Source organism: Schistocerca cancellata, chromosome 1 (genome assembly GCF_023864275.1).
Source record: "Schistocerca cancellata isolate TAMUIC-IGC-003103 chromosome 1, iqSchCanc2.1, whole genome shotgun sequence".
NCBI classification, from domain to species: Eukaryota; Metazoa; Arthropoda; class Insecta; order Orthoptera; family Acrididae; genus Schistocerca; species Schistocerca cancellata.
The window spans coordinates 557354964-557382395 of NC_064626.1; the positions used below are offsets into that span (position 1 = coordinate 557354964).

General features: G+C 39.7%; 1 protein-coding gene across 2 annotated transcripts in view; it reads left to right on the forward strand.

Annotated features, from left to right (window-relative positions):
* LOC126180792 (cGMP-dependent protein kinase, isozyme 1) overlaps positions 1-27432 on the forward strand; it is a 597699-nt gene that overhangs the window by 467894 nt on the left and 102373 nt on the right. For both annotated transcript variants that reach the window (XM_049924720.1, XM_049924719.1), the window contains exon 2: positions 6977-7182. In XM_049924720.1, the coding sequence (XP_049780677.1) occupies positions 7049-7182 (134 nt within the window). In that variant the 5' untranslated portion in view covers positions 6977-7048. The remainder of the gene's footprint in view (positions 1-6976; positions 7183-27432) is intronic.

Sequence of the window (27432 nt, forward strand, 5' to 3'; positions counted from 1 at the left end):
TCTATAGATAGCGGCCAGGCTACTGCGCTGTGACTACAACTTTTGTCTCAAACTTGACTCGTTTTCGTTGGATGTTGTTCTTCATACATACTTTCAAGTCATGCTTGTGATAATAACGTTACGGGAGAGCCTATAACATCACTCAGTCTACCTCTTTCATCTTCACAATGTTGGTAATGTCCTTTCTGTTTTACTACTTGAGCTATTGTCTACGCTGTAAAGGTCCCTTCTTCCTTTAAAGACATGACATGGTCGTAGAATCCTCAAATTGATTGCTCAACTCACCTTGAGCCGGCGAATTAAATAACCTAATCTGTTTTCGTCTGAGCGGTATCTCGGCTGTAGAGTCCTCTAATGCAAGAGAACAAGCAAACTGAAAGATCTACTTCCTTCTGCAATACATAATGCAGCTTAATTATCATGGAGGGACAGTAACATGTAGATATCATTGATTGTATTCCCATGGAGAGCTTCTGTAGACTCCTGCAGATTGTCTATCAGCCAATATTGCAGTATCTTCATGTTATTTATTTATACCATACAGAATCCATCAGTTAATCAGAAACTGATCTAGCAGTTTCATTTCAGAACAAATCAGTACATTTGCATATCTTCTTCTTTTCTCTTTCAGTTATGCAAAAAGATGTTTTTCATTTTCCAGTTATCATATTCCGTTACTCTGTTATTAAATGCTATATATGTCATTACATAAAATTTGTAATCATCAGGTGTAACGCCTATGTGAATAGATGCTAGCCCCATAGTGTGCACACAAAATACCAATCAATAGAAATAAAGTTAATAGTTTTCCTCTTAACTTACCAAATCCTAATTTTTCACGTCTAGTGACCCGTTATGGCAAGGTATCGAACTTTTTTTATTTTTTGTTTATTTATTCTTATTTTATCTATCACCTGTGCTAGATAATCACACTAGTATCGTAGCGCTTGGCGTTAAAGGAGCTCTTTGGAATTCTGGTAATGTGTGAAATTTTCGTCACCTATATTTAGCTTTAAACGACGATGAGGTAAAGAGATTGTGCTGCTTGGTTCAGGGTCGCTGTACTGTGCTCTCCCTCCTTGGACGAAACCCAAATTCTTCCTCTAGTTAGGGTATGTGACTATCATGATCTTGACAATGTACCATATAAATTATTCGAGAATAGTACACTGCCTGTTTTAGCAAATAGTTCTAACTGCCTTCAGACCAAACACATAAAAATGCTATATGAAGACACAGATGTAAAACCGCCGTAGTTGCATTGCAGTTGTATGAATTATGATGACTGGAGTATGACTGACACAAACTGCATCGCAATATTTGTTGTCAACGTGGTATTAATTTTATTGTGTATGTGTATGAGATGTGTCTGTGTTTGTCTGGACGAAAGCTATATCGGCTGGAAATGTAGGAATAATGCAATAGTCAGATTCTTGCCACAAATGAGAGGCTACAATACTGTTTGTAAGAGTAGACAGAGGTGATATAAGATAATAGAATGATTGTTGTATTCAGGGATACATGCACTTATTTCACCTATTTTCCATGCTTAGTGAGAAACTCTCAAACTCTGATAATGTACGCTATTTTGGATTCTAATTGCCATACCATGTTCATTTGCTCTCTGTTGCTCTTTGTGTCCAGCTGTCACATATCAACTTCTGTATAATACTACAATCATATTCGGTAAGTTTTTGATGCACCAACTTTCATAACATGTGTATGTATGTATTTGTGTATGTGATGGGTGTGTGTGTAGGTGGTTGACCCTGTGGCTGTGATGAATTTCTCAGTGAGTTAATGTGTGTAGGTCTGCTGTTTGCAAGGAAGGTGATGGGTGTGGTGGGGTTTTAAGCGAGGATGAGTATGCCTGGATGTATGAGTTAGTGTTTCCTTTTCAGGAAGGAGGGGGGTATGTGTGTGAGTGTTCATTGTAGCCAGCCACAGTGACCGAGCGGTTCTAGACGCTTCAGTCTGGAACCGCGCGACCACTAGGGTCGCAGGTTCGAATCCTGCCTCAGGCATGGATGTGTGTGATGTCCCTAGGTTAGTTATTTTTAACTAGTTCTAAGTTGTGGGGGACTGATAACCACAGATGTTAAGTCCCATAGTGCTCAGAGCCATTTGAACCATTTGTTCATTGTAGGTGGGTATACATGTGTGGATATGTAGGGCGATGGCTGCATAAGTTAGCATGTGCAGGCCCTCTTTGTTGTGAAGAACAGGGGAGGATGTATATACATATGTGTAGTTAGATGTACATGTATGTGTAGTTGGACAGTTGCCTGACTGGGTTCATTTATGTAAGGCTCCTCTTTTATGTGGGTGTGGGGTGTATTGTGTATAGGAATATATCATTGATAGGTACATAGGTAAGAGGGGCAACAGCCTTTTCAGTAGTTGCAGGGCAACGGTCTGGATGATTGACTGATCTGGCCTTGTAACAATAACCAAAACGGCCATGCTGTGCTGGTACTGCGAACGGCTGAAAGCAAGGGGAAACTACGGCCGTAATTTTTCCCGAGGGCATCCAGCTTTACTGTATGGTTAAATAATGATGGCGTGCTCTTGGGTAAAATATACCAGAGGTAAAATAGTCCCCCATTCGGATCTCCGGGCGGGGACTACTCAAGAGGATGTCGTTATCAGGAGAAAGAAAACTGGCGTTCTACGGATCGGAGCGTGGAACGTCAGATCCCTTAATCGGGCAGGTAGGTTAGAAAATTTAAAAAGGGAAATGGATAGGTTAAAGTTAGATATAGTGGGAATTAGTGAAGTTCGGTGGCAGGAGGAACAAGACATCTGGTCAGGGGACTACAGGGTTATAAACACAAAATCAAATAGGGGTAATGCAGGGGTAGGTTTAATAATGAATAGGAAAATAGGAATGCGGGTAAGCTACTACAAACAGCACAGTGAACGCATTATTGTGGCCAAGATAGATACGAAGCCCACGCCTACTACAGTAGTACAAGTTTATATGCCAACTAGCTCTGCAGATGACGAAAAAATTGAAGAAATGTATGATGAAATAAAAGAAATTATTCAGACAGTAAAGGGTGACTGGGCCCTCACCTCGTGGTCGTGCGGTAGCGTTCTCGCTTCCCACGCCCGGGTTCCCGGGTTCGATTCCCGGCGGGGTCAGGGATTTTCTCCGCCTCGTGATGGCTGGGTGTTGTGTGCTGTCCTTAGGTTAGTTAGGTTTAAGTAGTTCTAAGTTCTAGGGGACTTATGACCACAGCAGTCGAGTCCCATAGTGCTGAGAGCCATTTGAACCATTTTTTTTTGAAGGGTGACTGGAATTCGGTAGTAGGAAAAGGGAGAGAAGGAAACGTAGTAGGTGAATATGGATTGGGACTAAGAAATGAAAGAGGAAGCTGCCTGGTAGAATTTTGCACAGAGCACAACTTAATCATAGCTAACACTTGGTTCAAGAATCATAAAAGAAGGCTGTATACCTGGAAGAATCCTGGAGATACTAAAAGGTATCAGATAGATTATATAATGGTAAGACAGAGATTTAGGAACCAGGTTTTAAATTGTAAGACATTTACAGGGGCAGATGTGGATTCTGACCACAATCTATTGGTTATGAACTGCAGATTGAAACTGAAGAAACTGCAAAAAGGTGGGAATTTAAGGAGATGGGACCTGGATAAACTGAAAGAACCAGAGGTTGTACAGAGTTTCAGGGAGAGCATAAGGGCACAGTTGACAGGAATGGGGGAAAGAAATACAGTAGAAGAAGAATGGGTAGCTCTGAGGGATGAAGTAGTGAAGGCAGCAGAGGATCAAGTAGGTAAAAAGACGAGGGCTAGTAGAAATTCTTGGGTAACAGAAGATATATTGAATTTAATTGATGAAAGGAGAAAATATAAAAATGCAGTAAATGAAGCAGGCAAAAAGGAATACAAACGTCTCAAAAATGAGATCGACAGGAAGTGCAAAATGGATAAGCAGGGATAGCTAGAGGACAAATGTAAGGATGTAGAGGCTTATCTCACTAGGGGTAAGATAGATACTGCCTACAGGAAAATTAAAGAGATCTTTGGAGATAAGAGAACCACTTGTATGAACATCAAGAGCTCAGATGGAAACCCAGTTCTAAGCAAAGAAGGAAAAGCAGAAAGGTGGAAGGAGTATATAGAAGGTCTTTACAAGGGTGATGTACTTGAGGACAATATTATGGAAATGGAAGAGGATGTAGATGAAGATGAAATGGGAGATACGATACTGCGTGAAGAGTTTGACAGAGCACTGAAAGACCTAAGTCGAAACAAGGCCCCGGGAGTAGACAACATTCCATTCGAACTACTGACGGCCTTGGGAGAGGCAGTCCTGACAAAACTCTACCATCTGGTAAGCAAGATGTATGAAACAGGCGAAATACCCTGAGACTTCAAGAAGAATATAATAATTCCAAACCCAAAGAAGGCAGGTGTTGACAGATGAGAAAATTACCGAACTATCAGTTTAATATGTCACGGCTGCAAAATACTAACGCGAATTCTTTACAGACGAATGGAAAAACTAGTAGAAGCCGATCTTGGGGAAGATCAATTTGGATTCCGTAGAAATGTTGGAACACGTGAGGCAATACTGACCCTACAACTCATCTTAGAAGCTAGATTAAGGAAGGGCAAACCTTCGTTTCTAGCATTTGTAGACTTAGAGAAAGCTTTTGACAATGTTGATTGGAATACTCTCTTTCAAATTCTGAAGGTGTCAGGGGTAAAATACAGGTAGCGAAAGGCTATTTGCAATTTGTACACAAACCATATGGCAGTTATAATAATCGAGATGCATGAAAGGGAAGCAGTGGTTGGGAAGGGAGTGAGACAGGGCTGTAGCCTATCCCCGATGTTATTCAATCTGTATATTGAGTAAGCAATAAAGGAAACAAAAGAAAAATTCGGAGTAGGTATTAAAATCCATGGAGAAGAAATGAAAACTTTGAGGTTCGCCGATGACATTATAATTCTGTCAGAGATAGCAAAGGACTTGGAAGAGCAATTGAACGGAATTGATAGTGTCTTGAAAGGAGGATATAAGATGAACATCAACAAAAGCAAAACGAGGATAATGGAATGTAGTCGAATTAAGTCGGGTGATGCTGAGGAAATTAGATTAGGAAATGAGACACTTAAAGTAGTAAAGGGGTTTTGCTAGTTGGGGAGAAAAATAACTGATGATGGTCGAAGTAGTGAGGATATAAAATGTAGACTGGCAATGGCAAGGAAAGCGTTTCTGAAGAAGAGAAATTTGTTAACATCGAGTATAGATTTAAGTGTCAGGAAGTCATTTCTGAAAGTATTTGTATTGAGTGTAGCCATGTATGGAAGTGAAACATGGACGACAAATAGTTTGGACAAGAAGAGAATAGAAGCTTTTGATTGGTGCTACAGAAGAATGCTGAAGGTTAGACGGGTAGATCGCATAACTAATGAGGAAGTATTGAATAGGACTGGGGAGAAGAGAAGTTTGTGGCACAACTTGACTAGAAGAAGGGATCGGTTGGTAGGACATGTTCTGAGGCATCAAGGGATCACCAATTTAGTATTGGAGGGCAGCGTGGAGGGTAAAAATCGTAGAGGGAGACCAAGAGATGAATACACTAAGCAGATTCAGAAGGATGTAGGTTGCGGTAGGTACTGGGAGATGAAGAAGCTTGCACAGAATAATGTAGCATGGAGAGCTGCATCAAACCAGTCTCAGGACTGAAGACCACAACAACAACAGGTACATAGGTATGCATAGCTGGTTGAATTTGTGGGTTAGTTCACGTAAGACTTGGGACTTTCAAATTGCATGGTTGGCCGTGGGGCATGAGGGGAAGTAGTATGCACATGCACACGCATCTTGTTTAGGTTTAGTAACGAAGCCCACTTCCATCTAGTTGGAATTGTCAATAAGCAAAATTGGCGCATTTGGGGGACTGACAATCCGCATTTCCGATCGAGAAATTTCTTTACCCACAACAGATGACTGTATGGTGTACAGTGTCCTGTCACGGAATAATTGGTGCGATATTCCTTGATGGCACGGTGACTACTGAATGGTACATAAAGGATTTGGAAGATGATTTCATCCCCATTATCCAAAGTGACCCTGATTCATGCTCGACGGAGCTCGATCACGTAGAAGCAGGAGAGTGTTTGATGTGCTGAAGGAGCACTTTTGTGACCGCATTCTGGCTCTTGGGTACACAGAGGCCACTATCATGGGCCTCGATTGACTGCTATATTCTCCGGATATGAACACATGCGACTCTTTTTGTCGGGCTATATTAAAGACAAGGTATACAGCAATAACCCCAAAACCATTGCCAAGCTGAAAACAGGCATTCAGAAGGTCATCGACAGCATCGATGTTTCGACACTTTAGTAGATCATGCAGAATTTTGCTATCCGTCGCCAATGATGACAGGCATTCAGACTTGTCACAACCTAAATCCGAATATCTGCAGTGAGACTTATATGTTGAATTAAGTGTTTGCACGCTGTAGTTTGTAAATAATTTATGTTTTTTGAAATATAGTTAAATAATTGTCACCCTGTACGTGGATATGGCTAGGTATGTATGGGTGGGTATGTACTGTGAGTTGGAATGCGTGGGTTGTTGGCTGTACAGGTTAGCGTGTGTGTATGCCTCCTCTTTTGGGAGGAAGGTGTTATTTGCAAATATGTGGGTGGATATCACTGAGCTGGTGGGTGTCTACATGGATTAAAGTGCGCTAGTCTCCTCTTTGAGGAGGTGGGGGGAGGGGGCCATGGGAGCATGTGAGAACAGGGAAGTTTGTTTGGATGGATGGGTGGCTATGTAGCTACAGATATGTTGGACAGTGTGAGCAGGTCCGTTCTTCATTCCACATTTTCCTCTGGCCTTTGCTGCAGCTGTTGTAGCACAGCTACACACATGAGCCTCTGCCTCGTTGCCGCGTAGCTCGAGTCTAGAGACACCGTGTTTGTGTGTACAGAGCGTGCTGCAGCAGGCGACCAGCTTCAGCCAGGATGGGGACCTGCTGGCGTCGCTGCACGAGCACCACAGCATGCCGGGGCAGGCGCTGCCGCCGGCCGCCTCCGCCGCCTCCTCCAGCAAGAAGCAGGGCGTCTCTGGCGAGAGCACCGACGTGGGCCAGACTGCCGATGACATCCAGATACAGCGTTACGATAAAGATTTCCGGTCAGTTCCACTCACCCTCACCACTGGAGATCACACTGCATTATAGTGTTGTAAATATGTAGTACAAGTTTTCACATACTGGGTGCCACAGCCACAAATTTATTAAAAAGCAATCCCATTTTCCACATCGGTTGTGTTACAATGGCAGTCGTTTACTTCACACGACCGGGTGGTTTTTGGCGATGTTCCATTTTCAAGACTTTGAACCTAGCATGGACGTCTGTCATTTAAGTACATTGCCTGACAAAGAAAGTGAAGCACCCAGAAGGGTAAGATAAACGTAAAGAAAAGTTCACAGCCTGAGACAGTATGTGAGGTCATTTCAGTGATGACGAATTCAAGTCGGATATGCAAAGAACTTGAATGAACGAGCCCACTTTACAGTCTGACGTGAATCCCCTCTGGCATGGATGCATGCATTGATTCGGTTGGGAAATGTGTCACATCTTTTTTTGAGTCATCGGTCTTCTGACTGGTTTCATGTGACCCACTACGAATTTCTCTCCTGTGCCAACCTACTCATCACAGAGTAGCACTTGCAACCTACGTCCTCAATTATCTGCTGGATGTATTCCAATCTCTGTCTTCCTCTACAGTTCTAGTCCTCTGCAGCTCCCTCTAGTACCATGGAAGTCAGTTCCTGATTTCTTAACAGATGTTCTATCATCCTGTCCCTTCTCCTTATCAGTGTTTTCCAAATATTCCCTTCTAATCCGATTCTGCGCAGAACCTCCTCATTCCTTACCTTTTCAGTCCACTTAATTTTCAACATTCGTCTGTAGCACCACATCTCAAATGCTTCGTTTCTCTTCTCTTCCGGTTTTCCCACAATCCACTTTCACTACCCTACAATGCTGTGCTCCAAACGTATATTCTCAGAAATTTCTTCCTTAAATCAAGGCGTATGTTTGATACTAGTAGACGTCTTTTGGCCAGGATTGCGGTTTTTGCCGTTGCTAGTCTGCTTTTGATGTCCCCCTTGCTCCATCCGTCATTGGTTATTTTGATGTCCAGGTTTACTCCGTGAGCAGCAATCCTGATGTTAAGTTTCTCGCTGCTCTCTCATTTCTGCTACTTCTGATTACATTCGTATTGCTTCGATTTACTCTCAATCCATATTCTGTGCTCATTAGACTGTACATTCCATTCAGCAGATCATGTAATTCTTCTTCACTTTCACTCAGGACAGCAATGTCATTAGCGAATCGTATCATGGATATCATTTCACCCTGAATTGTTAATTCCACTCCTGAACCTTTCTTTTATTTGCATAATTGCTTCTTCGATGTACAGGTTGAACAGTAGGGGCAAAGGACTACATCCCTGTCTTATACCCTTTTTGATACGAGCACTTCGTTTTTGTCGTCCATTCTTATTATTCCCCTCTCGGTCTTGTACATACTGTATATTACCCGTCTTTCTCTATAGCTTATCCCCATTTTTCGCAGAATTTCCAACATCTTGCGCCATTTTACATTGTCGAACGCTTTTTCCAGGTCGACAAATCCTATGAACGTGTCTTGATTTTTCTATAGTCTTGCTTCCATTATTAATTGCAACGTCATAATTGCCTCTCTGGTGCCTATATCTTTCCTAAGGCCAAACTGATCGTCATCTTATGCATCCTCAATTTTCTTTTCCAGTCTTCAGTATATTATTCTTGTCAGCAACGTGGATGCATGAGATGTTAAGCTTATTGTACGATAATTCTCGCACTTGTCAGCTCTTGCAGCACTTGTCAGCTCTTGCAGTCTTCGGAATTGTCTGGACGATATTTTTCAAAGTATGGTATGTCGCCAGACTTATACATTCTACACACGAAGGTGAATAGTCGTTTTCTTGCCACTTCCCCCAATGATTTTAGAAATTCTGATGGAATGTTATCTATCCCTTCTGTCTTATTTGATATTAAGTCCTCAGAAGCTCTCTTAAATTCTGATTCTAACAATGGATCCCCTATCTCTTCTAAATCGACTCTTCTTTCTTCTTATATCACATCAGACAAATATTCCCCCCATACAGGTCTTCAATGTACTTTTTCCACCTATCTGCTCCCTCCTCTGCCTTTAACAGTGGGATTCCCGTTACAGTCTTGATGTTACACCCTTGCTTTTAATTTGTCTTTTCCGTATGCTGGTCTACGGGTAACATCTTTGATTCATAATCAAAACGTTTTCGGTCCCGGGTTCGAATCCCACAGCTGCTTACATTTTGATTAATAATCAGCATTTCGGGTGAAGACTTCCAGCATAAGAAGTCTCCCTCATTGTGCCAACGACCTTGTCAAAGAGGGCGAAGGAGAGGACAGAGGTTGAGGGCACTCTCTTGTCCTGTGGGTAGCAAACTGCCCCCAAAGGCGGAAGGATCAACGATGATCAATAGCATGAGGATGCAGAAGGCAATGGAAACCACTGTATTAAAGACACGTAATGTGTATCCTCAGGACATGTGGCCTGTAATTGAAGAAATGACAATCTCTCCATTGGCAAAAGATTCTGGAAGAGTCCCCCATTCGGATCTCCGGGAGGGGAGTGCCAAGGGGAAGGTTACCATGAGAAAAAGATTGAATAATCAACGAAAGAATAACGTTTTACGAGTCGAAGCGTGGAATGTCATAAGCTTGAATGTGGTAGGGAAACTAGAAAATCTGAAAAGGGAAATGCAGAGGCTCAATCTAGATATACACTCCTGGAAATGGAAAAAAGAACACATTGACACCGGTGTGTCAGACCCACCATACTTGCTCCGGACACTGCGAGAGGGCTGTACAAGCAATGATCACACGCATGGCACAGCGGACACACCAGGAACCGCGGTGTTGGCTGTCGAATGGCGCTAGCTGCGCAGCATTTGTGCACCGCCGCCATCAGTGTCAGCCAGTTTGCCGTGGCATACGGAGCTCCATCGCAGTCTTTAACACTGGTAGCATGCCGCGACAACGTGGACGTGAACCGTATGTGCAGTTGACGGACTTTGAGCGAGGGCGTATAGTGGGCATGCGCGAGGCCGGGTGGACGTACCGCCGAATTGCTCAACACGTGGGGCGTGAGGTCTCTACAGTACATCGATGTTGTCGCCAGTGGTCGGCGGAAGGTGCACGTGCCCGTCGACCTGGGACCGGACCGCAGCGACGCACGGATGCACGCCAAGACCGTAGGATCCTACGCAGTGCCGTAGGGGACCGCACCGCCACTTCCCAGCAAATTAGGGACACTGTTGCTCCTGGGGTATCGGCGAGGACCATTCGCAACCGTCTCCATGAAGCTGAGCTACGGTCCCGCACACCGTTAGGCCGTCTTCCGCTCACGCCCCAACATCGTGCAGCCCGCCTCCAGTGGTGTCGCGACAGGCGTGAATGGAGGGACGAATGGAGACGTGTCGTCTTCAGCGATGAGAGTCGCTTCTGCCTTGGTGCCAATGATGGTCGTATGCGTGTTTGGCGCCGCGCAGGTGAGCGCCACAATCAGGACTGCCTACGACCGAGGCACACAGGGCCAACACCCAGCATCATGGTGTGGGGAGCGATCTCCTACACTGGCCGTACACCACTGGTGATCGTCGAGGGGACACTGAATAGTGCACGGTACATCCAAACCGTCATCCAACCCATCGTTCTACCATTCCTAGACCGGCAAGGGAACTTGCTGTTCCAACAGGACAATGCACGTCCGCATGTATCCCGTGCCACCCAACGTGCTCTAGAAGGTGTAAGTCAACTACCCTGTCCAGCAAGATCTCCGGATCTGTCCCCCATTGAGCATGTTTGGGACTGGATGAAGCGTCGTCTCACGCGGTCTGCACGTCCAGCACGAACACTGGTCCTACTGAGGCGCCAGGTGGAAATGGCATGGCAAGCCGTTCCACAGGACTACATCCAGCATCTCTACGATCGTCTCCATGGGAGAATAGCAGCCTGCATTGCTGCGAAAGGTGGATATACACTGTACTAGTGCCGACATTGTGCATGCTCTGTTGCCTGTGTCTATGTGCCTGTGGTTCTGTCAGTGTGATCATGTGATGTATCTGACCCCAGGAATGTGTCAATAAAGTTTCCCCTTCTTGGGACAATGAATTCACGGTTTTCTTATTTCAATTTCCAGGAGTGTAGTAGGGGTCAGTGAAGTGGAGAGAAGATAAGGATTTCTGGTCAGATGAGTATAGGGTAATATTAGCAGCAGCAGAAAATGGTATAACGGGAGTAGGGTTCGTTATGAATAGGAAGATAGGGCAGAGAGTATGTTACTATGAACAGTTCAGTGACAGGGTTATTCTTATCAGATGCGACAGCAAACCAACACCGACAACGATAGTTCAGGTATACATGCTGACGTTGAAAGCTGAAGATGAGGAGATAGAGAAGGTGTATGAGGATATTGAAAGGGTAATACAGTATGTAAAGGGGGATGAAAGTCTAATAGTCATGGTGGACTGGAACGGAGTTGTAGAGGAAGGAGTAAAAGATAAGGTTACAAGAATATATGGGCTTGAGACAAGAAATGAGAGAGGAGAAGACTAATTTTCTGGAACAAGTTTCAGCTAGTAATAGCTAATACTCTGTTCAAGAATCACAAGAGGAGGAGGTATACTTGGAAAATGCCGGTTGATGCGGCAAGATTTCAGTTAGATTACATCATGGTCAGACAGAGATTCCGAAATCAGATACTGGGTTGTAAAGTTTACCCAGCAGCAGATATAAACTCAGATCACAATATAGTAGTGATTAAGAGTAGGCTGAAGTTCAAGACGTTAGTCAGGAAGCATCAATAGGCAAAAGGTGGGGTACGGAAGTACTAAGTAATGACGAGATACGCCTGAAGTTCTTTAAGGCTATAGATATAGCAATAATGAATAGCTCAGTAGGCAGTACGGTTGAAGATAAATGAACATCTCTAAAAAAGGGCCATCACAGAAGCTGGTGTGGCGTTCGCTGTTTTATTCAGTGGTTTGGTATTTAACTAATTTGTTAATGAAAATGATAATCTTATTTTATTACATTGAGTAATTACTAAATAAATTTTCTCCCGGCTAAAGAATTGGTCAAGTTGCTAAAGAACTCCAAGTTAACGTCGTATTAAAGTGTTGTCTGAAGTTGTGTAAGTGTCACTAAATCTCAGTTCGTACAACAGATTCTATACAACTATGGATTATGATGGAAACAGTTATCTTCAGCAAAATGATCATTGAAACCACCGAATATCAGCCGCGCACAACACTGACGTATGTTACCTGAAACAATATTCTTCGCAACTCGTGCGTAATTAATTTCGGCTCCATACATCAGCTATAAAAGTTTCTTATAAGGGTCGTGCTATGAGCACTGTTTTTAAAGAACCAATCTGATTCGAATCATTTTCATTAAAATGAGTTCGGAACCACCGGTGCACATTTATTTTTACACATTTGTACTACGTTCGGCATTTATGTCTGCAAAGTTGCGTAATTTGAATTTGCCGCTGAGATAATTGTTAAGATGGCGGCAGACAATTGATAGAGACTTTCTATTGTTAGACCAAATAAGTAAATATTTGAAAAAATTATTAAACTCTATAAACTCTACTTTCGTATTGTGCACTATTTAGACTTTATCAAGCAAACATTTGATTTGTTTCTAAGGAAAACACAGACAAAAACACGATACAAACGCTATCATCAATGACTGCGCTCCTTGCAGCGGAAAGAAATAATTAACACAGATGATGCATACTGAGAGAGGAATTAATATTACAAATAATTATTCACTCATATTTATAATAATAATGAACTCTATTCTCAAGTAATAATTAACAAATAATTACAATTTCCTAACAGACCTCAGTTTGATATGCATCCGCAACCTAGACAAAAAAAGGAAGACAAACGCAGATCATAAAAGGAATTTACAATGATCATTGTCTTTGTATGATACACATCGATATGTCCAATTACATCATAGAATATTATATAAATAATTAATATTTATCATCGTTTTCACTATTTTTTATATGTCGAATATGTAATGTTTATAACTGTTACAGGTATAATTTCCTCTCGTCGCACTGTAGCTAAAATTTATCTCGTGGATGTTACAATGGCTCTTGGGCTGAGAAAAAAAATTAGTTTCAGTTTTATATTTTTTTTATCAGTCCACGTAATCCACGTAGATTTGCTACTCTCACGATGCAAATGTTTAGTTTCAATGTTGTTTTAGACATGATAAAATTATAGTTGAATCGAATACTTTAAATGACTTCAGTGACTGTATTATCTCGGAAATTGCTGCTGATACTTCCCGGATTAACTTATCTCCCCCCCCCCCCCATTTGGGTTCACTGGACTCGGAAAACCGGGAATAAAACCGTCCAAGGGGCTTCAAGAAAATACAGACACCTACTTTTAACAGTCAAACCTGACATGAATGTAATAAAACATGTTGCAAAATACAAATTTATGACTCTGTTGTAAGCATCTGAAATAATGAATGTTTTTTCATGGTGACATATCATAACAATTTCCAAAGGCACTCATTTATCGAATGTCATAAGAATTAGCCGCTGACGTCGTAAGACCGCCCCCGTTTCGAGCCGTTGGAACGCAGACAGGTAGTGGCTGCTGTTGGACCGCCCCCGGCCGAGTCGGTGGGGCGTCGGCTGCCGTCGGCTGCATCGTAGTTTGGATCTGCTGCTGGCTACTAGTCGCGCTGCAGCAGGTCTTGCTTCTCCTTCCCCACGTCCCTCAGTTTAAGATGGGTACATGAAATGTCAAGATATAAGCATCAGTGACAAGATAATTACTATTATCATCCTGTGGGAAAGTTTATTAGTGTCCATTTCACTTCCATTCACACGGATGGAATTAGACTGTTTTTGGAGTATGTTCTGTATTTTGACACTGTTCAACACAATGTAGTGATTCACATGTAAGTTTATCACAAGATGCACATTTTGAACACTGCACCGTTAATCATACAAGTGTCCGTAGTGTGCTTCGTTTACTTAAGCGGAATGTAAATTTTCGCGACGCGCTGCGTAGCCAACGTTGCAATATTGTTTTGCCGCGCGGCTGGCTGTACAGTCTGTCACATTAAATTTGGCACGCGAAGACGCTTCATATCAAACTATTAAAGATCATCAGTTCAAGTTAATTATTAATACAGTCAACAGTACTCAACGTTCATAGCGTTGCTGCTAACTTCGACACTCCAAGAGCGTTCATAAGGTTACGTGGTCACAGTTTTTATCACTGTTCATCATTATTCACAATATAAATCACAGTTCTTCACGCGTCCACTAGTTGCTGCGAAACACGTTTCACTGTTCTGATTGCTGTCAGTAGTTTTCCAGAGTACTTAACAGACAATCTGTATGCAAATGACACTTTTCAAATAATGAGGTCTGGTACACTTGCACATAAGTTCATATTACCATAACTGATTAACAAAATTTAAAGTTTTACACTGTCACATGAACATAAGACAATATAAAACTTTCAGAATCTGCTACATTATCTTGACTATGAGATCATTACTGAACTGTCCAGATAACAGTACATTTCCATTTTTATTACAGATATATATATTTCTATATTTCTATTTTTTATTTTTTTATTGGGATTGTTATTCACCATGTTTTTAGGACAGATGTCCATGTTCGGTTTATCTAACCGGAATGTTGCTCATAACAGCATTTTAAATGACTTCGTAATGAAACCGTGTACTTAAATCAGTACACATTCAGATTTCGCTTAACTGATTTTTTTTTTTTTTAAGTCACACAGCTCACACACCACCAACACTCGCTACGTGTGTGGGACTACATGACTCAATCTTATGAAAATATTTTTGTTATATCCATTCTTATACACGAACAAATATATTATTTAAGCATTTTAATAATTTCTATCCTATGCACAGAAAGGCAAAACTCCTCAAATTTAATGCAATAACACTCAAGTGTTTATCAAGTTATTTATTATGGGGATTCTCCAATCCTTGTTCAAATAATTCAAGAATATTACAGTGTAATACTTGACAGAAAACCTTATAAACTAATACATACATAATATTATCATATTATTACTGCTAATTATTTTACCATAAACATTATATTTACAGTTATGGGATAGTGCACTTGCACTTCTGATTGGTCCATTGTATCTTTACTTCGTTTTTCTTAGTCCAGGGGACCGAGTAACATGCTCTGCAATAGGTCTTGTGCGGATATACTTTCATATTATACTGGTAATCTTTTATGATTCCAGGGCGTCCAGTCAATACTTCGAGGTATCCGGATAATAATTCTGTTAATTGTCTAGCCTCTGAAGCATTAATGCAAGTTGCCTCCTGTGACTTCTCTTCTATTGTTGTGACGATGTCACTCACGTTCCTGGGTGCATCGTTATTTCGATTTTTGTGACACATTTGTGGGTGCTTATGATCCAACACTAACACCTTCTGTTTGCTGACAGAAATATTCATTTTTCTCATCAGCGGAAGGTTCGCACCGAACTCCCGGTTCAGCATTAATGATATGGGTCGCTGTTGGTACACATGTTCCACGGGCGAGATCAATTACAGCTTCTCTTTCCCGAAGGTCCTCAAGACCCAGAAGCACCGGTACTGACAAGTTATCCATTAGTAGGAACGTGCAATGCTCTGCAGGAAACTTCCACCTGTGTCTGGTATTTTATACTCTGTGCCCTTTTTTCCCAATGCCCCTATAACCTTATAATTTGCAACCGGCAAAATCGGCAATCTCCTTATCTCCGATACCTTCTTGAAAAACTGCGTGTTCATAACTGATACATTCGCACCTGTGTTGTTACACCATTTACAGCTCCGGTGACACTTGCTTGGATATTTTCCCTTTGTGGCTTGTCAGAGACAGCAGGTTCCTGATATAGCTCGTCTTCGATCCTGTTGCCATCCTGATACCGTATCATGTTTATTTTTTGTTCTGTCGACCTATTTCCTTCATTGTTGGCCTCGGTCACCTGGCGAAGGCCTACAGGGACCGAAATTAGTTTGTTGGCTTCTGAGTGTTTTGTTTTGCTTCCGAAGGTACCTCCACTATTCTAACATTTTGTAAGTTTTCAGTCTGAGGAGGCCTGCTTGGATCCCACCACGGTGGATATTGATTGCTTGGTATAGGTATAGCCTGTACATAATTTATTGGCTGACCTGAATTGATTGAATTTTGCTACGGCTGCCAATGACTTGGCCCTGTCTGTCGCCAATATTCACCGTCACCCCGCATATTTTTGGGCTTGTCTTTATATGGACTGTCTGACCTGTTGTCATTTCGTCTCTTTCGGTTGCTATTGTTATTATTTGGGTTTTCATTGTGGTACTGCCTCTGATTACCATTCGGTTGTTGGTGTTCTTCGGCCTTTTGATAATTACTGTTATTATTATTAGGATAACCAAAATTTTGGTTGTATGGATTCCTACTACTATTATAATTATTGTATTTTCCGTTACTGTATGCTTTACTTTTATTTTTCTTTGGACTACCTTCGCCCCTATTTCCATTATTTCCATTCCATGAATTTTTTCTATTAGGACTATTGGTATTGCTGATCACGTCAGAATTTTTTCTGGCGTCTTCTTGCACTAGATCCATAGAATCAATTACAGACAGAAATTCTTTCAGATCGGTGTCTGTAACATTAAATAATTTTTCTCTAATATGTATCGGTAATCTGGCTTTTAACACTCGCAATAAGTCTCTGGTGGTTACTGGCTCATCCCAGTACCGTGACATGTTAATATATTTTTCAAAGTACTTTCTTAAGGAACCTGACTTCGGATTGTACATTTCTGCATTGTAAACAACTTTACGGAGTCGCTCTTGAGTAGACGCTGACCAGAATTGATCAAGGAACGCCTTCTCAAAGTCGTGGAAAGTCTTGCAAGTTTCTGCTGCATTTAATGCCCAGAGCGACGCCATCACCAGAAATATGTGAAACCACAAACTGTATTTCCTGTTCTTCCGACCATGAATTTGGAAGAACACTTTTGAAGTTTCGAATGAAAACTACTGGATGTACGTTTTTCTTGCTTTCTTCGTTAAATATTTTAAACTGTCTATGCTTAATCAGGCTTTCTTCATGCATCAAAGTAGTTAAGTGCATGGAATTGCTATCGTTCGCAGGTGGTGTGGTTACTTTATTACAAGTACATACTATTCCACTATTATTGTTCCTTGGTGTTACATATTGCTCTGGTAATATAGGTTGATTACCAAAATTTGGTCTTCCTTGTGGTGCATTAAAATTCGCCGTTAGATTATCTGCGATCTTTTGCCTGTCAGTACCAGTGTTGTCATTACTGCACACTGTCAGATTTTCAAAGTTTTGTTTTTCAGAGCTCAGCACTCTGGCTACTTCTGTTCGGACTTGCTTTCGGATTTCCGAGGGAATGTCCTCCTGCATTGTTTCCACAGCGGTAGCCAAGGCTTTGAATTGGTTCTCTGGTCTATCTTCAGTCCATTACAATCACTATAACTCTTATACATGTACCTTCAGCTAAAATAAACAGAATCTGCTCTTGATAATACCCCAGATCATGTTAACGTAACAACGGAAATAAGCCAACAGTCCATCTGAAGATTTATTATTAATTTAAATACGCAGGCCCTAGTCATACAGACAGCTGCATCTCACTGCAGATACAATAACCCTGCATTATTAATTCTTTGGGATTCATGTTAATGCCAAACATGATAACTGCTATTTTTAAAATAAAAAAACTGCCTGTAATATAGAAGTAGAAATAAGATATCAGATAACCTGAAATTTGTTCTTGTAGTAATTTATTTATTTTATCTCGTGCTCTCATGTTATCGCCATTAAAATACTTGCCCTTATATCGACTTTATGTAAAGAACAACAAATTACATCTCTGTGCAAAGTAGGTTATGCCATATCTTTCTGTCAAGATCTTTGTTACAAAAACTAAATTTACATCCAAATCGTCAGATAAGCTATAGTCATGGCGATACATTAAAGTATGACCCATCTTTCTGCCATAGAACCAGCACCCAGCATTATGCTACTACCAGTAATGATGTAACTTCCCGGATCCTCCCGAAACCGTCTGAAGGTGAACCTGAAAAGGTTTGAAAACCGGTTTATGGAATAAAGCATTATTATTCAAAAAAGTGACTGGTTGCAGTTGTGTATAACTTATTTACATTCAATATACAGTCACGGTTCTAAAATATCCGTAATGGATAAGCATGATCTATCTACTTCAGTCTGAAGACTATTGACCTGAACTGGAATGTTTGTTAAAGGTACAATAGTGGTTTTTACTGCATCGATTTCCTGCTTAAAATGGGTAGTAATAGCATTATCACGATCGACCAACATTTGATTTATCCTACGGACAATTTCTTTATCTCTTTCTAGAAAAATATTGTTTATATTTTCCATAAATTTCTTTTCCTTTTCTTGGTCCCTGAGCTCCTTTTGCTGTTTTTCTATAAGATTTTCCTGTCTACGTTTTTCCTTTTCCTGCTGACGTTGTCTTTCACGCTCCTGCTCTAAACTTTTCAAAAAATGCTGTTAGCATATCCTGTATCGACATAGCTTGTGCATTGCCAACTTCTGCGCCTTGCCCAGAACAAATATTGTCATTAATTCCTAACTGGTTGAATGCAGGAGTGTCAGTTTGTTTTGGCAGCTCCTCAGTTTTACTATCACTCGGAACATCAGTTACTAAATTATCATTCATAATTAAATTTTCTAATAATTCGACAGAAATATGGGAAGATTGTTCGACCTGAGACTCTGATGTCATCTTTGCATCAGTATGCTCATTCCGTTTATTTTTCTTTTGTTTAACCATTCTATCACCAATATAGCACAACAAATATATAAATCACTGACAAGCACCAATTGACACAAAATAATCTTATAACCAACACATATACACAAATAATACTTAAAAATATTATTCTCGTAGCCAGAATATTCAATTATTACTATTTATGGCTGGAGGTACTGATTTTAATTTTAAATTGCACGCGCAGCGAATGTTGTTTGTGTGCTGCTATGTAACTACAGAACTTGGAACATCTGTTCCTATCTGTATTGAGAGTGGTGGACTGCACTGCTTATATGAAGCTACTGTCGCACCGGCGCAGATACAGATTCGTACAGCAGTTCGGTAGGAAGATGCCAATGCTCATGAAACAAGTAAATAAACAATGATTAATAGTTTGTTTTGGTACTCCGTACCTGTAATAGATCACAATTTCAATTATTAAAATGAATAAATTTGCATTGGTGGCCCCACGTTGGACGCCAGTGTGGCGTTCGCTGTTTTATTCAGTGGTTTGGTATTTAACTATTTTGTAGATGAAAATGATAATTTTATTTTATTACATTGAGTAATTACTAAATAAATTTTCTCCAGGCTAAAGAATTGGTCAAGTTGCTAAAGAACTCCAAGTTAACGTCGTGTTAAGTTTGTCTGTAAGTTGTGTAAGTGTCACTAAATCTCAGTTCGTACAACAGATTCTATACAACTGTGGATTATGATGGAAACAGTTATCTTCAGCAAAATGATCATTGAAACCACCGAATATCAGCCGCACACAACACTGACGTATGTTACCTGAAACAATATTCTTCGCAACTCGTGCGTAATTAATTTCGGCTCCATACATCAGCTAGAAAAGTTTCTTATAAGGATCGTGCTATGAGCACTGTTTTTAAAGAACCAATCTGATTCGAATCATTTTCATTAAAATGAGTTCGGAACCACCGGTGCACATTTATTTTTACACATTTGTACTACGTTCGGCATTTATGTCTGCAAAGTTGCGTAATTTGAATTTGCCGCTGAGATAATTGTTAAGATGGCGGCAGACAATTGATAGAGACTTTCTATTGTTAGACCAAATAAGTAAATATTTGAAAAAATTATTAAACTCTATAAACTCTACTTTCGCATTGTGCACTATTTAGACTTTATCAAGCAAACATTTGATTTGTTTCTAAGGAAAACACAGACAAAAACACGATACAAACGCTATCATCAATGACTGCGCTCCTTGCAGCGGAAAGAAATAATTAACACAGATAATGCATACTGAGAGAGGAATTAATGTTACAAATAATTATTCACTCATATTTATAATAATAATGAACTCTATTCTCAAGTAATAATTAACAAATAATTACAATTTCCTAACAGACCTCAGTTTGATATGCATCCGCAACCTAGACAAAAAAAGGAAGACAAACGCAGATCATAAAAGGAATTTACAATGATCATTGTCTTTGTATGATACACATCGATATGTCCAATTACATCATAGAATATTATATAAATAATTAATATTTATCATCGTTTTCACTATTTTTTATATGTCGAATATGTAATGTTTATAACTGTTACAGGTATAATTTCCTCTCGTCGCACTGTAGCTAAAATTTATCTCGTGGGTGTTACAATGGCTCTTGGGCTGAGAAAAAAAATTAGTTTCACTTGTATATTTTTTTTTATCAGTCCGCGTAATCCACGTAGTTTTGCTACTCTCAAGATGCAAATGTTTAGTTTCAATGTTGTTTTAGACATGATAAAATTATAGTTGAATCGAATACTTTAAATGACTTCAGTGACTGTATTATCTCGGAAATTGCTGCGGATACTTCCCGGATTAACTTATCTCCCCCCCCCCCCCCATGGGTTCACTGGACTCGGAAAACCGGGAATAAAACCGTCCAAGGGGCTTCAAGAAAATACAGACAACTACTTTTAACAGTCAGACCTGACATGAATGTAATAAAACATGCTGTAAAATGCTAATTTATGACTCTGTTGTAAGCATCTGAGATAATGAATGTTTTTTCATGGTGACATATCATAACAATTTCCATATATTTCTATATTTCTATTTTTTATTTTTTTATTGGGATTGTTATTCACCATGTTTTTAGGACAGATGTCCATGTTCGATTTATCTAATCGGAATGTTGCTCATAAGAGCATTTTAAATGACTTCGTAATGAAACCGTGTACTTAAATCAGTACACATTTTTAAGTCACACAGCTCACACACCACCAACATTCGCTACGTGTGTGGGACTACATGACTCAATTTTATGAAAATATTTTTGTTATATCCATTCTTATACACGAACAAATATATTATTTAAGCATTTTAATCATTCCTATCCTATGCATAAGAAGGTAAAACTCCTCACATTTAATGCAATAACACTCAAGTGTTTATCAAGTTATTTATTATGGGGATTCTCCAATCCTTGTTCAAATAATTCAAGAATATTACAGTGTAATACTTGACAGAAAACCTTATAAACTAATACATACATAATATTATCATATTATTACTGCTAATTATTTTACCATAAACATTATATTTACAGTTATGGGATAGTGCACTTGCACTTCTGATTGGTCCATTGTATCTTTACTTCGTTTTTCTTAGTCCAGGGGACCGAGTAAGATGCTCTGCAATAGGTCTTGTGCGGATATACTTTCATATTATACTGGTAATCTTTTATGATTCCAGGGCGTCCAGTCAATACTTCGAGGTATCCGGATAATAATTCTGTTAATTGTCTAGCCTCTGAAGCATTAATGCAAGTTGCCTCCTGTGCTTTCTCTTCTATTGTTGTGACGATGTCACTCACGTTGCTGGGTGCATCGTTATTTCGATTTTTGTGAGACATTTGTGGGTGCTCATGATCCAACACTAACACCTTCCGTTTGCTGACAGAAAGATTCATTTTTCTCATCAGCGGAAGGTTCGCACCGAACTCCCGATTTAGCATTAATGTTATGGGTCGCTGTTGGTACTTAAGTGCACATGTCCCACGGGCGAGATCAATTACAGCTTCCCTTTCCCGAAGGAACTCAAGACCCAGAAGCACCGGTACTGACAAGTTATCCATTATTAGGAACGTGCAATGCTCTGCAGGAAACATCCACCTGTGTCTGGTATTTTATACTCTGTGCCTTTTTTTCTCAATGCCCCTATAACCTTATAATTTGCAATCGGCAAAATCGACAATCTTCTTATCTCCGATCCCTTCTTGAAAAACTGCGTGTTCATAACTGATACATTCGCACCTGTGTCAAGCAGAATAGTGGTTGTTACACCATTTACAGCTCCGGTGACACTTGCTTGGATATTTTCCCCTTGTGGCTTATCAGAAACAGAAGGTTCCTGATATAGCTCATCTTCGATCCTGTTGCCATCCTGATACCGTATCATGTTTATTTTTTGTTCTGTCGACCTATTGCCTTCATTGTTGGCCTCGGTCACCTGGCGAAGGCCTACAGGGACCGAAATTAGTTTGTTGGCTTCTGAGTGTTTTGTTTTGCTTCCGAAGGTACCTCCACTATTCTAACATTTTGTAAGTTTTCAGTCTGAGGAGGCCTGCTTGGATCCCACCACGGTGGATATTGATTGCTTGGTATAGGTATAGCCTGTACATAATTTATTGGCTGACCTGAATTGATTGAATTTTGCTACGGCTGCCAATGACTTGGCCCTGTCTGTCGCCAATATTCACTGTCACCCCGCATATTTTTGGGCTTGTCTTTATATGGACTGTCTGACCTGTTGTCATTTCGTCTCTTTCGGTTATTATTGTTATTATTTGGGTTTTCATTGAGGTACTGCCTCTGATTACCAGTCGGTTGTTGGTGTTCTTCGGCCTTTTGATAATTACTGTTATTATTATTAGGATAACCAAAATTTTGGTTGTATGGATTCCTACTACTATTATAATTATTGTATTTTCCGTTACTATATGCTTTAGTTTTATTTTTCTTTGGACTACCTTCGCCCCTATTTCCATTCTTTCCATTCCATGAATTTTTTCTATTAGGACTATTGGTATTGCTGATCACGTCAGAATTTTTTCTGGCGTCTTCTTGCACTAGATCCATAGAATAAATTACAGATAGAAATTCTTTCAGATCGGTGTCTGTAACATTAAATAATTTTTCTCTAATATATATGGGTAATCTGGCCTTTAACACTCGCAATAAGTCTCTGGTGGTTACTGTCTCATCCCAGTACCGGGTCATGTTAATATATTTTTCAAAGTACTTTCTTAAGGAATCTGACTTCGGATTGTACATTTCTGCATTGTAAACAACTTTACGGAGTCGCTCTTGAGTAGACGCTGACCAGAATTGATCAAGGAACGCCTTCTCAAAGTCGTGGAAAGTCTTGCAAGTTTCTGCTGCATTTAATGCCCAGAGCGACGCATCACCAGAAATATGTGAAACCACAAACTGTATTTTCTGTTCTTCCGACCATGAATTGGGAAGAACACTTTTGAAGTTTCGAATGAAAACTACTGGATGTATGTTTTTCTTGCTTTCTTCGTTAAATATTTTAAACTGTCTATGCTTAATCAGGCTTTCTTCATGCATCGAAGCAGTTCGCAGGTGGTGTGGTTACTTTATTACAAGTACATACTATTCCACTATTATTGTTCCTTGGTGTCACATATTGCTCTGGTAATATTGGTTGATTACCAAAATTTGGTCTTCCTTGTGGTGCATTAAAATTCGCCGTTAGATTATCTGCGATCTTTTGCCTGTCAGTACCAGTGTTGTCATTACTGCACACTGTCAGATTTTCAAAGTTTTGTTTTTCAGAGCTCAGCACACTGGCTACTTCTGTTCGGACTTGCTTTCGGATTTCCGAGGGTATGTCCTCCTGCATTGTTTCCACAGCGGTAGCCAAGGCTTTGAATTGGTTCTCTAGTCTATCTACTTCAGTTTGAAGACTATTGACCTGAACTGGAATGTTTGTTAAGGGTTCAATAGTGGTTTTTACTGCATCGATATCCTGCTTAAAATGGGTAGTAATAGCATTATCACGATTGACCAACACTTGATTTATCCTACGGACAATTTCTTTATCTCTTTCTAGAAAAATATTGTTTATATTTTCCATAAATTACTTTTCCTTTTCTTGGTCCCTGAGCTCCTGTTGCTGTTTTTCTATAAGCTTTTCCTGTCTAAGTTTTTCCTTTTCCTGCTGACGTTGTCTTTCACGCTCCTGCTCTTTAATAGTAAACTTTTCAAAAAATGCTGTTAGCATATCCTGTATTGACACAGCTTGAGCATTGCTAACTTCTGCCCCTTGCCCAGAACAAATATTGTCATTAATTCCTAACTGGTTGAATGCAGGAGTGTCAGTTTGTTTTGGCAGCTCCTCAGTTTTACTATCACTCGGAACATCAGTTACTAAATTATCATTCATAATTAAATTTTCTAATAATTCGACAGAAATATGGGTAATTTGTTCGACCTGAGACTCTGATGTCATCTTTGCATCAGTATGCTCATTCGGTTTATTTTTCTTTTGTTTAACAATTCTATCACCAATATAGCACAACAAATATATAAATCACTGACAAGCACCAATTGACACAAAATAATCTTATAACCAACACATATACACAAATAATACTTAAAAATATTATTCTCGTAGCCAGAATGTTCAATTATTACTATTTATGGCTGGAGGTACTGATTTTAATTTTAAACTGCACACATAGCGAATGTTGTTTGTGTGCTGCTATGTAACTACAGGTATTGAGAGTGGTGGACTGCACTGCTTATATGAAGTTACTGTCGCACCGGAGCGGATACAGATTCGTACAGCAGTTCGGTAGGAAGATGTCAATGCTCATGAAACAAGTAAATAAACAATGATTAATAGTTTGTTTTGGTACTCCGTACCTGTAATAGATCACAATTTCAATTATTAAAATGAATAAATGTGCATTGGTGGCCCCACGTTGGGCGCCAGTGTGGCGTTCGCTGCTTTATTCAGTGGTTTGGTATTTAACTAATTTGTAAATGAAAATGATAATCTTATTTTATTACATTGAGTAATTACAAAATAAATTTTCTCCCGGCTAAAGAATTGGTCAAGTTGCTAAACAACTCCAAGTTAACGTCGTATTAAAGTGTTGTCTGTAAGTTGTGTAAGTGTCACTAAATCACAGTTCATACAACAGATTCTATACAACTATGGATTCTGATGGAAACAGTTATCTTCAGCAAAATGATCATTGAAACCACCGAATATCAGCCGCACACAACACTGACGTATGTTACCTGAAACAATATTCTTCGCAACTCGTGCGTAATTAATTTCGGCTCCATACATCAGCTAGAAAAGTTTCTTATAAGGATCGTGCTATGAGCACTGTTTTTAAAGAACCAATCTGATTTGAATCATTTTCATTAAAATGAGTTCGGGACCACCGGTGCACATTTGTTTTTACACATTTGTATTACGTTCGGCATTTATGTCTGCAAAATTGCGTATTTTGAATTTGCCGCTGAGATAATTGTTAAGATGGCGGCAGACAATTGATAAGGACTTTCTATTGTTAGACCAAATAAGTAAATATTTGAAATCCTTATTAAACTCTATAAACTCTACTTTCGTATTGTGCACTATTTAGACTTTATCAAGCAAACATTTGATTTGTTTCTAATGAAAACACAGACAAAAACACGATACAAATCGCTATAATCAATAGCTGCGCTCCTTGCAGCGGAAAGAAATAATTAACACAGATAATGCATACTAAGAGAGGAATTAAAGTTACAAATCATTATTCACTCATGTTTATCATAATAATGAACTCTATTCTCAAGTAATAATTAACAAGTAATTACAATTTCTTAACAGACCTCAGTTTGATATGCGTCGGCAACCTACAAAAGCCAACCAACAAAAGGTAAAAACAAAGGAAGACAAACGCAGATCATAAAAGGAATTTACAATTATCATTGTCTTTGTATGATACACATCGATATGTCCAATTAAATCACAGCTTATTATGTAAATAATTAATATGTATAATCGTTTTCACTATTTTTTTATACGTAGAATATGTAATGTTTATAACTGTTACAGGTATAATTTCCTCTCGTCGCACTGTAGCTAAAATTTATCTCGTGGATGTTACAAGTACTAAGTAATGACGAGATACGGCTAAAGTTCTTTAAGGCTATAGATATAGCAATAAGGAATAGCTCAGTAGGCAGTACGGTTGAAGATAAATGGACATATCTAAAAAAGGGCCATCAAAGAAGCTGGAAAGGAAACATAGGTACACAGAGGGTAACTGCGAAGAAACCATGGTAACAGAAGAAATTCTTCAGTTGATCGATGAAAAGAGGAAGTACAAAAATGTTCAAGGAAACACAGAAATAGAGAAATACAAGTGGCTGAGGAATAAAATAAATAGGAAGTGCATGGAAGCTAAGACGAAATTGCTGCCGTAAAATTTGAAGACATCGAAAAAGAAATGTTTCTCTGAAGGACAGACTCAGCATACAGGAAAGTAAAAACAACCATCGGTGACATTAAAAGCAAGGGTGATAACATTGAGAGTGCAACGGGAATTCCACAGTTAAATGCCGAGGAGAGAGTGGATAGGTGGAAAGAATACATTGAAAGCCTTTGTCAGGGGGAAGATATGTCTGATGTGGTAGAGTCGATTTAGAAGAGATAGAGGATCCAGTATTAGAATCAGAATTTAAAAGAGCTTTGGATACAGAGAGGGGGAGGAGCAGGAGTTGTGTTTAGCATAAGTATGTCAAACGAATACGCTGGCGAAGCCGCAGGGAAAAGGCTAGTTACTACAATAACAGCAGCATTTGTAATCACGTAACAATAGGAAAAAGTAACTTCAATTTTCCCTAGAACAAATAAAATAGAAGGCAGAGAACATCAATTTCTACAAGACAATCAAGTTGTTTAGTGAACTGTCAGATGAAATTAAAAAGACAACTAAACTCCAGATATTTAAAAATCTCATCAAAGGCACATCTCTTAAATAAAATATACCACTCTGCCGAGTACTGTATGGAAACAATGTAGGTTAAAATGGTTCAAATGGCTCTGAGCACTATGTGACTTACCTTCGGAGGTCATCAGTCGCCTAGAACTTAGAACTAATTAAACCTAACTAACCTAAGGACATCACACACATCCATGACCGAGGCAGGATTCGAACCTGCGACCAGAGCGGTCGCTCGGCCCCAGACTGTAGCTCCTAGAACCGCACGGCCACTCCGGCCGGCCAACAATGTAGGCATTGGTAAAATGTTAACATTGATAATGAAGACGCCTGAAAACTGACAAATATATACAGACAAAAATAGTGCATCATATGGTAAAATGTTATGCCCAAAATCTGTGGTCTATGGCATACTAACTTCCTTCCATTTTCCCGAACCCAATTTATCGTTTA